Source organism: Leptosomus discolor, chromosome 6 (assembly GCF_034619465.1).
Source record: "Leptosomus discolor isolate bLepDis1 chromosome 6, bLepDis1.hap2, whole genome shotgun sequence".
In the NCBI taxonomy this organism is placed as follows: Eukaryota; Metazoa; Chordata; class Aves; order Leptosomiformes; family Leptosomidae; genus Leptosomus; species Leptosomus discolor.
In genome coordinates this window covers 13,398,281-13,411,998 of record NC_141396.1, presented here as the reverse complement: position 1 = coordinate 13,411,998, position 13,718 = coordinate 13,398,281, and the positions used below count along the sequence as shown (strand labels likewise).

Sequence of the window (13,718 nt, the reverse complement as noted above, 5' to 3'; positions counted from 1 at the left end):
TGTAATTTTTTTAGTGTTTTCAAAAATATACTTTTATTCTTGTTTCCTCAAAGGATATTAAAAATAGCATCCTGCAAAAAGTGTTCCTTCTTTCAGAAGGCAAACCAGAATCAAACCATTCTGTTGGAATATGTTTCAAACTCGTCCACCATAAAGTTTGCAGACCGCTAATCCCAGGTAGATCCCCTCTCTGCTCTCTAGAAATGCCTTCCCTGAAGCATCACTGTCTGTGTTGGATGCATGAAGGACAGACAGCTGACGGTTTACTGTGCACTAAAGCTTTGACACCTCTTCAAGACAGTAACACCTTAACTTGATAAGCTGATGCTTCATTACTTCCACCATATCCTGATGCTGGTGGTGTTAGGACTTGCCAAAAAAAAGCTGCCTTATTCAATTAGGATAAGCCCCCAGGGCTGCTTTTGTATAGCCCAGATCAGCTGTACCCTAATGAGTCAGGCACAGCAGGCTGCATGGGAGTAGCTTATTTAGTTCGTAAGTAAGCAGCAGGACTGTGAGTGCACCTGGGAGCACACCCGCTATGAGTGCTGGCTTGACATGGCTGACAGATCTGCTCCCTGCATGAGTCTCAGTCTCCATGAGAAATTATTTCAGGCACTGCTGGGAAATTAAGATGCTACACCCAGCACATGACCTGCCTGTGATGCTGGCTCTTTTGACCCTTGACAGGGCTATGAGTAAGGATCTTACCCTTCTATCCACATGCTATTTGGAGTTTATTTCACAAAACTTTGGTTATGTTTATAGGGATTTGTAGTATAGATTGGGGAAGAAATGCCAGAGGACTTTAAAGGACTAAGACCTATTAACTGGATGAGAACTAGACACGGAATAATTTGTACTTTCTTAGGTTTGGTATTAGCATACAGAGAAAAGAAAAAACATGAATCAACAGCAGCTTTGTTCTATTGATAAATATGCTTTAAAGGTGTTCTCAGGTTCAGTGGCATTTCTTTCCATTGCTGTTAATTTCTGTGATATGAAGAGTCACCTTCTTTTATGTATCGCAAAAAGAAAAAAAAAAAGTTTCTGTGTGCAGCAGAGCCTGGTGTCTTGTGTGGACTGGTGACACGGCTGAACCTTAATGTCAGCTTTTCCCTCAAGTAGAGTTTTGGCTTGGACCTCTTTCCTCTTCCTGGCCTCCTGTATCCATGAAACAACTGTGTGTAGCAACTATGTTATTCTGGGACCTGTAATTCACTGAGTTTACAGGTAGTTTACAGGTTTAGACATTCAGCAAGTAGTGGAATGAAATGCAGGTAGGCAGATGCATGGATGCACATATGGAAACACATGCAGATGCTGTGAACACCTTAAGTTTTGATTGCTTTGAGAAACCAGGCAGAACACCTCCTTAAAATTCTTTGGGACCTTTTTTAAAAAGAATGGGCTTTGCTGAAAAGAAATTAGCTGAGAATAAACACTTGGCAATTTTTTTGCCTTATCTTGCAAGCTAAGCCTTACAACAATTACTTCTGCCAGTGTCCAGAACTGTAGCATCGCGGAAATTAGTACTGGAAAAGACGTAGAAAGCTCCAGGGACCTGGCTAAGACACTTACAGTATCTTCCTGCCCAGCTTTTTTTTCAAACTTCATTTGAAATATGCTGTGCAAGGAGGTTTTGTTCATAACTCTTCAGAGACCTTATCACATCCTATCCTATCCAGTAGCATCTCCCCCTGTTCAACCACAGAGAATGATACTGTATTTATGTGTTTAATAAATCCATTCTTTCCCCCAACAGTTCAACATTTGTATCCATTCTTAACTAGGGTAGTTTATGGTATGTTTTTAGTCTAGGGTGTATGCAGCTTGTGTGCGCGTTGGCTGTTATGTGTGCAGAGTTAATGCCTGATGGAGCTAGTTTTAGACTTCAGTGAATAACAGATGAATATACAGAATACCCTTGACCATCTGAAGGTAACTGCACTTACTGATACCTAGACAGACACGATGCCATATCAGATGGAGCAGGTAGCCTGTTGGCCCATGTTGGAAAGGTATGTATAGTTTAGCAATGATGCTATATGAAAAGATCCAGGTCAGTTGAGCAAGAATTGTATGGATCAGTTTCTGCTCCCATCTGCCCATATAGAGATGGCCCTTTTGTTGCTTGAATGAGTTAGTCCCATGCACTGCTTGCCTGGTACCACACAGTCAAGGTTCAAGTCCAGGGCAGGATACAATTAAAATTGCAGCAGACTAATTGGCAACATCCACTAATTTGACTGTAGTTGCCTGCAGCCAGAGGATGTGTTTTTCCCCCTTTATTATTATTGCACAAGAAATGTGCCTTATTCCTTCCCATTTCTAGCCCGTATCTACTGCACATCCCGCTAACTAGTCTCCTGTTTCTTCCATCGCTTTACATGAGCAGTGACAATTGCTTTCAGTTTGACATCCCAGCCTGCAAAAAATGAGTTTCCAAGTCAGCATCTTGGGAAAGTCTCAATCTGTTGCAAAAGTTTTGGTTGTGTTTTCAAAGCCAGAGCTGGTGAATGCCATCTTGACTGGTCAGAAACGAGGCACACCCCTGGGAAAAAGCTCAATCCAGCAGATTCCAGACCATGTTTGAAAGGCTGATCCTTGTGTTCTGATTTTTTAAGTTGTTGTAAATCCTTAACACAAAAGTTGCTCACATCCAGTGATCCCAAATCCCACCTTCTAAGCTAATGTGTCCAGGAGATGGAGGAACAGAGCATCCTTATTCTGTATTGATGGTTTAGGGAGCAAGGATCAACAGCGGACAGTCTGAATTGCTCAGCATTTTTGATCTAAGATGCTAGAGTGGCTAAATCTTGATGCTACCTTTGGTCTTTAAATCCCTGCTGTCTGGAAAATGGGTAGAAAAAAAATGAAAAACTGTTTATTCCATGGAAAGGCAGTAGAGTTGGTAAAAACAGCAAGCTGTGCAGTAGGCAGGTAACCCAGAGAGTCTGTGTATTTCTTTTTTCCTTTCTTTGCATATGCTAGCATTTCTCATTTTGAACTATGTATTGTCTTATATGGAAACGTTTCAGGACTAGCTACTTACAGTGCAGAATACTGTGTTTTTCTTACCTTTCTCACTTGCTCTCCCTCCCAATCAGAGATGAAATATTAGCAGAATGGCCTAGTAAATGTGCATCCATGCACAATACTCTTCCCTCAAGACAGAGCTAAGGACTTTGCCAGGACTCTATCCATCCTTCAGCTTTCAAAACCACACAATCCTCTTCTGCAAAGAAGGGAGGAAAGATCTTGTGAAAACCACGAGCAGCCATGAGAACAAAAAAGAAAAGCAGCAGAAGATAGAGAAAAAGTAGCCATTGCTTCCTTCCTAATGGGATTCAGAGGTAGATTGAATTCTTAATTGGCCAAAACTCCTGCGCCAGCTGCAATACTGGCTGCAGGCTCCGTGTTTCAAAAACTGCCTTTGCAGCAGTCAGGGAACGTGTCAGCAGGAAAAAAATGACCTTTCCTGTCACTTCTGCCTGCATCCTCTCAGCGTTTTATCATCCGAGTGGTGATAAATGAATAGGGATGGTGGAGGATCTTGATTTAGTATGGTTTCTCACAGTGAATGTGCCCTTTTTTCCTCCCCACGGCCATCTGAGGCAGTGGCGCACATGGGTGCATTTGGTGGACCTTGATTTAGTTTTTTCTGTCGAGTTTATGCACATACAAAACAGGGCTGAGCTGTGCATAGAGCCTGAGGTGTGACCATGTGGCAGGAAAACTTTTCAAGCTGAGCTTAGGCTTCTGAGTGTTGTTAAATACTCTTGTTTTTGTAAGCCTCTGAAATAGAGGCTGTTTGGCAGCTAGAGAGCCATGAAACTCCTTCCCAGCCACTCCACTGTGGGCTCCACTTGGTTGCAGAGGACACGCAAGGGAAATGGTAAGTCAGGGGATGCTGACATCTCTCCTCATCATGCTTTAGTTGCTCAAACAGTTCTTCAGAGAGATAATGCATCAGAACATATAAAGCTGTGAAGGTGTGTAGTCTTGGTTTTTTGCTGCTCTTGTATTGCCAGACCTCAGTGAGTGGTTGTTGTAGTGAGTTCTTAAGACCAGAGGAATTACTACATGGGATAAAAGAATAGCTTTACAGTCTGCGTATGCATTTTTGCGGCTGTGCTCCAGGGCTTGCATTCACATCTTGCTCTTTCCACTGCCAGAGTTTTTTGCATTCTTCATGTGAAGCTACTCCAGACAAATGATGTGAGACCATTTACTGAAAATACCTGTACTCGGGAGTCAGAGCACTGCAAAGCGAAGCCGTGTTCTTTGCCAGTGGAAACAGACATGAGGCCAGGCATGAAGAAACAGCCTTGATTGGGGATTTGTTTTTCAGTCAGAGCCTTTGATATGAGAGCGACTTGGTTTGGGAGAAGGAAGGATGACCGATGCATTACTTCACAGGCTTGTTATCTGCCTGCAGGTAACAGGAGTTTGCCTTGCTTTTCAGTTGCAGAAGATTGCTTTGTAAGCTCTTGCACTTGAAGTACACATGGGTAAGCAGAGGAGTAATAGGGGGGTGCTGTATGCTTGTCGTTTTCTCATCATCATTGTTATTCTGGAAAAAATCATCAGGCTTGTCAACACTAATTAAGGAAAGAAGTAGATGGCATGAGGAAGGAACCTCAAACTAGAATGACGTATTTCAGGAGACTCCTATCATCCCCAGGTGCTCACTTAATAGGCATTACGAGTAGATCCACGGAGCTTGTGTGTGCAAGTGCACAATGGTAATGAGTATTTTGGATTTTCTTCGGAAATACTTAGATTCTTCTAATTACAATCCCTTTTAAAATTAATAGTGTTGTGACAGACTGATGTTTCTTATTAGCTGGGCCAGAGTAGGTTTGCCCCATTGCTGCAGGGAGAGGGACCCAGGAGGTGTTGTGGGGAGCAGGTGAGGTAGCCTGGCATTGTGGTGTCAGGACACAGCAAATGTCTCTGGATAGAAGACTGGTGTCTGGCTTCCAGAAGGAAGGCTGGAGAGTGCAGGCTTCAGGGTGAAGGCTGGATTTATGTAGGAAGCCTGTTGGGAAGGGCTATGGGGCAGGTCCCTAATATGTTCCCAACGTGTACCTAAAAGGGATGAAATTACCACTCCCTTTGATGAAGTTGTGATGGATAGGTATGTTGGTAAGCATGTACCTCTGTCTCTATTGGCATGTCATAGGTGAGGGTCATGATTGCTGAACAGGTGAAATTACAGCATTTAGGGCTGCTCATGGGAAAAAGGCAGAAAACTTCTGCTATGGACTATAAAGATGGGTGCCCTTTCTATATATATTGGGAAAAAATGTTGCTGCACACCAGGTTTTTCACTGACATTTTAAGGAATTTCTATTTGTCCCACTGTCTTTTTTAACTATGTCCAGATATTTGGAAGATTTGACCCCAATAATTACAAGGTCACAGGGGCTCAGGCCTGTTCTGGCATGCTTACTGATAACAGACAACGCTTTCTTCCTTGTGGGATCACCCTGAAACTGATGGTAGTGATTAAGGAGCAGACTTTCTCACTGGGAGTAGAATGATGAAAACTCTGCCTATGTGGCTTTGTTTTGTTGTGTTGGTTTTTTTTTTGCCACAGTTCACAGTGTGTTGTGAATGGACTCACTATTGATGCGGTGCTGTAGTTAACAAGCAGTGCCAGTTTCAGTTACCTACACAGTGGGTCATAATATAGTTGTTTTGGCGTTTGCAGCACTTGCTGATCTTAGCTGAACTCCAGCACGTTCATATGTTTGTCATTGCTTCAATCACTATGTTTTATTGTGAGATTCACAAAAATGTATCAGAGAATCTGTATTTTGTTCGTTCTTCCCCCCCACCTTTTTTTTTTTTTTTTTTTTAAAATGTTTTAGCTGTTGATGCCCCAAGGATGAAAGCAGCAAAAGATTGTGCTGAAAGTGTTTCAGAAAATTAGGGAATTGTGAATGCTGGCTGGCTTGGAGGGAATCTATTATTTACAATCTACTGTATCAAATCCAGCTTCCACCAAATTAGAAACTGATTTTTGTCGTTGTCCCTTTTTAATCTAACCCTTTGGTTAACTCAGGAGAAGCAGCTTCATAAATCACGTGGACATCTATAGATTTTTTTTTTTTTTTTTTTTTTCCCCCTGTCAGCCATTGCTAGAACTAAATGTTCATCTCCCAGTGATTCTTATCAGCCAGGACACTAATAATAACATTTCTGTTCTGGGCTTGACTTTCCCTCTGCTAGGAGGAAAACTATCTTTGTAATGTGCTTTGCAAAACATTTTTAGAGAGTAAAATAACAATGCACAGGAAGATTTGGATTGCGTTGCTTGGGTTTCAACTAGTGAGGTTAAAGAAACTCATTGTGCCATCCTTCATGATTATGAGGGACCATGGCATGAGATCATGGGGTGAATAATGAATACGTTCTCACATTTTTTTAATCAGAACTTCACCGTGCATATGTGCATCATTGTTTTTCTTTTGAAGATGGGGAAATCAGATCAGAAAACTCAAGCCAAGTAAACCCCCTTTTTACTTTGCTGTCTCTAAGTATGAGGCTGCTGTGCCCTCATCTTTTCTTCAGCATTAAAACGGAGCTCTGTTTTTACTGGATCTTGGAAGTGGCTCACTTTGCCACCATAAGAATGGTAATTGTAGTCTTGATCTTGTAAACAAGGGATAGGCAGGGTCACTCACCAGCACCTGGGAAGATGTCTGTCTTAAAGGTTAGTATATGGACCCTGAGAGTGGGCTGTGTAGAAACACAAAGGAGACAAGTTGGTAGGAGGTAAGGACCTACATGACAGGTGTCACAGGGCAGACTTGAACTGGTTTTACTTTCACTCACCCTCTCTCCGTCTGACTGCAGCCTTTATCTAACAGACTGTCTTCTTTCTCTTTCTTTCTGTCCCCTCAGGTCGGTGACTGGTTTGGATAAAGAAGCTGACCTTGTGCACATGGAAGCGCGGACAGCTGATGGACGTGAGTGCCTGCAGCCAATGCTGAAAGAGTGGGCTCTGAGTCAAGAATGGAGTGGGAACAGAAATTCACTTTCTTCATTTTGTCTCCCCAGTTACCCCAATTACATTTTAATTGATAGGAAAGATGTGGGTCATGGGGTTTGATGTGAGACATACTCTTATCCTTAGCCCCTGAGGGGAAGTTCAGAGGCTGCAGGACTTGAGAGGCTGGGCAGAAGCTAAGCTGTCTATTCTGTTCCCTATTTAGCTGTTTCAATTTCATATATTTTACATGAATCATAAAGAGCTGGGCTACCAGCACTGTGCAGTACAGCCTCTGCATTTCTAGAGGTGTTCAGAACAGCTGGGTTGTACCTGGGAATTTCAGAAATCCCCTATGGTCAGAGTTTTCCTCTGGCCAGAATGTCTCTATGCTCCAGGTACCCTTTTTCTCACATTGAAAGGACTTTTCAGTTTTGATTATGATGTATGAATAGGTGCTCCATACCAAAACATTACAGGCCTTGAAAAGGTGCATGGACGTGAAGTAAGAAATAGGAAAAAACCCAACTTAACTCCTCACTGAAATGAATCTAGCCACATTTGTGGTAGAATGGATTCCTATGTAATTAACCTCCAGCAAAGATGACAGTAAGTATTAGAAGTGAGTTGACTTTTTCCACCACTCTCTCCGAAGTGTTTTAGTATTTTTGACAGGAACTACAGCATGGTAATGCATCTGCTCCAGGGGTGGAGTCAGCTTTACTCCAGCTCAATGCTACAAGCAATGGGACATGTGTCCCTTTTACACTACCGGGTCAGTGTAGAAAAGCAGCATAGGACTGAGATTGTAGAAGATTTCTGGGAGGAAAAGGCCTCAATTTTGTTCATTCCAGACTTTTCTCTGTTTTAGTCAAGTGCTGCGTAGGCCAGATGCTGTGTGAACAAGCTTCTGTCTGTCAGGGTGGCTTCTCTGAGGCTGTAGATCTTCTAAAAATCACTCATCACCTTCCTACTGCTATTTAGTGATGGCAGCTGAATAAATAACCAGGCAATAAAAGCTCAGGGGTGACAGCTGTTTGTTGAATATGTGGAAAAAGCAAAACAGGCTGGCAGGTGGGTGGGCAAGGTAGGGAAGCTTCTTCAGTGCCTCTGCTGCTGTGTGTGCTGTTGCAGTGATGCTGGGAGAAGTGGCCAAAAGCAAGTTAAAAAAGCAAGCAAGTAAGTAAGCAAACAAACTGCTGATGGAGTCTGGTTTCAAACTAAGTTTAAACTTGCTCACCCAGCTATTTGAATATTGGATGTGTCAAGGATGTAGATGCTTCGTTTGAAAGATTTATCCCCAGTTTGCAGACAACTGTCTTCCTTCAGGTCTTGTTTCCTTGGGGGTTTGCTGTTTGTTCTTGTTTTAATGTATAAATTCAACATTTTGAAATTGGCAGTTGATAGTATTGAGAGTTTCAGAAAGTCAGACTTAACCGGTAGTGTCAGCAAAGCAGGCCCATTACAAGCCATCGTCCCAGCAGAGAGCAGGCACAGGCGAGACCCAGCAGGCTGTGCTGGCCCCGCTGTCATGTCCCGCTGGGGGACAGCACCAAAATGACTCCTCTTCCAGCCAAGCACAGCACAAAAGAACCACGTTGCTCCAATTAGAGTTTTTAAGCTTTAAAACGATATTAGTTTGTGTTACAAAACATTGGCTGCCTCAAAGCTATAGCCTCGCCTGGTGTGAAATGGTACAGCTCTGTGTACTTAGGAACGGGAGGTTGAGCTTTTCTCTTAGTTGGCTCTGTAACCAAAATGGGCCTTCATGCTCTCAGTGAAATAGCTGAGGCACTTACACCTGCTGGAAATTGGGTCCCTGCAGTTATTTCCTCTTGATCAGAAAGTTTCTGGTGACAGTTATCCTCAGTAATGGGGAGAAGGAAGGGGAGGCTTTTTTAATGCCTCTTAGGTCAGTCTGGGGGCTCAGTCACTTATTTGGTGCATTAACAGACATAGATTTGAGTATTCTCATTGCTCATTCAATTCAGGGACAAGAATCCATGCCTTCAGTGTCCCTGGCCACTTAAAAAGTACATGATTTTTCTAGAGGGGGCATTTGATTCTTCTTCTTCTGTTTTCCTCCATGCTTTTTATTTTAAAAAATAAAAATAAAAAAAGGTGTGAGGGGAAGTGATACTTAGGATTATACTCCTGAACTTCATGGATTTTTTTATTTTTTTTTTCCTTTTAGCGTAATGGGACTCAAGAACCTATCTAATACTGATTCAGACACTGGAGCCTAAAATATGCTCTGTGGCTGGGAACAGGTGGTGGGACATGCTAGAGTCTCATTCTTCTATAAATGAGTCAGGACTATCAATAAGCTCATGGAGCTGGGAGGTAGAAGTCCTGCTCACTGCTCTGGTGTCTGTACTCCAAGACATCTTGCCCCATGGTTTTGTCTGTCTGGTCATTAGGAATGGTAGGGTCTCTGAAAAAACATCTGCCTCAGTGTCAAGTCTCCTTAAATACTTGCAAGATGCTGCTAATTCTAGTGCCTAGCTGATCTCAAGCTGTTCCTGTCTTTTGTAGCAGATGAAGTTTTTCACATTTTTTCGACATCTTAGCAGAGCTATTGTAGCAGAATAATAATCTAGGCTTGCATTTTTAAATTATAAAAACATGTAGGAGCCTTGGGCACTGTACCTGCTGCCTGAGTGTAATAGGCAGCAACAAGGACAGGGTTGGATGTAAGGGAACGGTTACAAATACACTGACATAAGCACCCACCAGCACTCTTGATGTTCAGTGAGATAATCTCTCTGTTCACAGATACGATGGAATAAACAGTATTTTAATTAAAGGGAAAAGGGGGAAAAATCCTAACTAGAAAGGCAGCACAGGGTAACTAATTCCTGGGGAATAATTTACAGTCCTGTCTACATTTCTGGTGGTTCTTCTCCTTTGGGGGAAAGATTGTCAAGGGCAGCTAGTTTTTTTTCCCTCCCATGGTAATCTTCACTGGCAGTTTATGATCTTCAGTCTTGCCTGGCACCAGAACCTGACTTAAGCTGAGTCAATCTGCCAATGCAGCTTGTTTCCATCAGCTGCCCTTCTGCCTGTTAGCCATGCTGGCCAGCCATGCCTGCTTTTAGCTGCCTCGTTAGTGCTGCCAGGAATGAGCAGGCCTTGCTGTCTGGTGTGTCTGTAAGTCATAGTAACCTGCCCATAGGCCTGCCGTTTGCAGCCTTCAGCACAGTGACAGGTCTGACTGTTTCAGTATCTCCTTTCAGGAACCCACCAATCTTTGGGCATTACCCACCAGAGAGCCTCTTGTGCTTCTGCTTCGGGCCAAAACTGTCATGACTGGCGGGTAAAGAGGAGACTTGGTAGCTTGGCTTATTTCACCAGTTTATCACTGCAAATTTCCATAGGTTGTTTCTGTTTTCTCACTTCTAAAAAGGGTAAAAATACAATCCAAATTCTCAAGATGGGAGACTATGTTAATTAGCAATGGGGAGGGGTTTTGAGCTCCTCAGCTGGAAAATGGCTGTACATCTGAGAAAGCCATTCCCTAATCCTAAGTGAGATAAGTTGGTGGGAAGGGTTTGTGTGGAGGTATAGATGCTGGAATTTGAGCAGCAGCAAATCCTCCAGGCTGCTTGATGTCCATATTGCCTCATTCACAGATAGCAGCTGGATGTTGGGTTATAAGCATGAGAAGTTCTTGAGGCTGTCTAGCATATAGGGAGCTCTTCTCCGCTCCTTTTGCAGTGGAACATAAAAAAAACCCGACCCCAAATCCAAAATAAACCCCTCTAGTTCTGGTGTTGAGTGGGGTGCTATATAAATTGGAAGTAATTCCCAGATAGAAGCTAACCTCCCTTAAGGTACACATCTCCTGGTGAAAGTTAAGCAAGGCCTTAAAGGCATAGCTTGGACACATGCCACCTGCCCCTCTGGGCAGCTGTCCTTTTTTCTTTTGGCTGTGCAAAGCAGGGCTGAAAAATTAACTCCTTTCAGAGAAGAGGGAGATAACAGCTTGGAAGTTAGGATGCCCCCTTCTCTTAATTGAAGTTTTTGTTGAGGGGCCCTGTATTTTCTGTATAGGGGAAGGTGTGCTCTGTGAATTGGACCATAGCTCATGAAGGGATCATACCCTTCAAGAAGTTTGAGCCGGCACTTGGAGTAATTTCTTGCTCCCAGTCACATACAAATGTGAACTGGATGCTGTCATATTTTTTACCTGATTTTTTTAACATATTTTAAATTGAATTATTTTTCATTTTCTGTGGGGCAGCAGGAAAAAAAAAGCAAAACGTGAACTTATTTTGGTGTCCAAAGGCAGATAGGTTTGAAGAGAATTTTTTTGTATTTATTTTTTTTTTCCTAAAACTGTGTTGTAAAATATATGAAAATGAATAAACAAGAGACTAAATGGAAAATAGGTAGTGAGCTACTCCCCTTCACCACTAACTTCCCGTGAATATTAATCAGATGCCATTCTTTGACTGTATTTGATTGCTGGTGTAACACACTCAAAATGACACATTTTCCAATAGGCAGGAAGCTAGTTGTCATGTCAACACTTGTGATTTATTTGCATTTATTTGTGACAGGTTTTTATTCCTCTTCCCATTCTGTCACTCAGCAGCAGCAAATTATACCGTTTTTGGAGGGATAAGAATATCCAGGCGACTGTGTGGGAGAACATACTGGAGGGAATGAGCTTCTAAAAATACAGCTCCTGACCTCTCCTCCTTGTTCTGCCTAATTTTAGTGCTACCTCAAAGAACAAGTCAAGGCTGCTGAGCTCTTTGGGTAGCATGGCAGTATATAAGACCCTCTTGTTTTCTGGTAAGTTGCTTTTATCCACCACAAAGATGTCTTAGATTCCATGTTGAGGAGGTAAATAGCAACTCTGGATCATGTGTGTATGTGTCTGTTGATGCAGAACCTTAAGAACTTATCCCATCTGATAGTCTGACCTCTCTGCTGCTTGCTGGTATTTTATGCTGGGAGAAAGCACAACTCCGATATTCCTGTTATGTGGCACTGTCTCTAGGTCAGGTATTTTTCACTGTACACTTTCATTACCTCCAGATACTCTGAGCTGGCACCAGCAACAGTTTCTGTTGCTTTAGCATCATCAGTGGGACAACTTTTTCATTACCAGACCAGACCTGTGCGACTGCTCTGAATCAGCCATGTAGCCCTTATTAACCTGGAATTCCCAGTGCCTCAACCCAGAACCAGGTCTGCAGCCTTTAAACATGGACCTTCAGTCATGCAATTGGGCATGGACCTTTAGTAGATTAAAGCTTGATTGCCGTTTGTGAATTTTTTAGCCAATATATTTTTTAAAATTATTATTCTTGTTATCAATGCCTCTGACTTGCATTCTTTCTGCATTCTTTAGAGTCTGTTGGAGGGACAAGGCTATGGAAGGGAATCTTGTCTTTGAATCTGTGAAGGCAGTTAGCTGAGTGTCAGAGGATTTCAGTCATGCCCTCCAGTGCTTTCCATGGAAGCACATTTTACTGTCACTAGAAAGACACAGACTAAGAACAGTAGCCGGTTTATGGGATGAAGAATCCTGTAAGCAGCTTTGCAAGTCTACTTACTGTGCTTTAAAACTTCCCTTTCATCCTTTTGGGCTGAGTTTGACAAGATCCTTGTTAAAAGGTGCAGTTGTGAACTAAAATCACTGCACCAGGCTCACCCCAGCCCTTAAAAACTCACTGTTTTCCTCATTGATGGTCTGTCCTCACCCTTTGTAGAAAAGTGAACAAGTGCATGAATCTAAGAAGCCTGTAGAAGTGTCACAGTGTAAAGGATATGACCCTTTTATCACTGCAGCCTTCATCTTAGTTGTATTTTTGTTTTCTTCCTAATTTGCATTTTTCAGAACAGCAGTTGAAAGGCAGAGATGGCATATTTAGATTACATACATCCAGAGACCAGTGCCTTGATTGTTCTGTTTCATGAGTTCTTTTCTTAGCCTGGGTGAAATAATGCTTAATTCCCTATAACCCCTGCCAACTTGCTGGAGGTGAGCTTCTCCTCTTGCCACTCCGAGCCACTTTCTTTATGTCTGCCTTTACCTTATGTCTTCTTCATGTTCTTCTCCTGGTACTTTTCCTTCTCTCAAGCAATACCAAGGACTGACAAGGTGTTCTATTAGTGTGATGGTCTTCTAACCTTCTCTCTAGAGAAACATTGGATGTCTCTTGCAGTGCATATAACTACTGCTGAGACTCTTCAACTGATCATACTGTTTCATGTCCATGGCGTTTTCATACCTAGCCTATGTTGGCTATAAAGACTTAATTTTGGGAGGTGCTTGTCATTTTCACAGCAAAATAAGTTAAACTTAATAGTGTTGCTTAGGCCTTTTTTTTTTTTTTCTCCTTGTGTGATACTACCACAATTAAAACCAGCCATCAAGGCTAGGGTATTTCAGGGGGAGGACGAGGATATAGTTCCCAGCAGGACAGTGGAATCGATAAATTCTACCCAGGTGGCTTTTGAAATCTTCTTCTGCTCCATGTGGTCTCATCATCAGTTTTCTGATACATTTGTGATTTGTACCTTCTATTTATGGTTTGAATTCCAATCTCCTGAGGGATGTCTGCACAATGGGGAAGGGAATGGTGGGTGTGGAAGTATGATGAAATCCTGACTCGAGACAGAAGTTACAGTTTTAAAGGCTGGAGGTAGGTGGTGCAATAGCATCTATCTAGTTGGAGATGAGGTTAAGACTTCCCTTTAGAGA

At 42.5% G+C, this 13,718-nt stretch overlaps 1 protein-coding gene across 1 annotated transcript in view; it reads left to right on the top strand.

Moving 5' to 3' along the window:
- SORCS3 (sortilin related VPS10 domain containing receptor 3) overlaps positions 1-13,718 on the top strand; it is a 304,754-nt gene that overhangs the window by 208,580 nt on the left and 82,456 nt on the right. Inside the window, exon 6 of the mRNA XM_086466346.1 lies at positions 6,916-6,980. Coding sequence (XP_086322472.1) covers positions 6,916-6,980 — 65 coding nt within the window. The remainder of the gene's footprint in view (positions 1-6,915; positions 6,981-13,718) is intronic.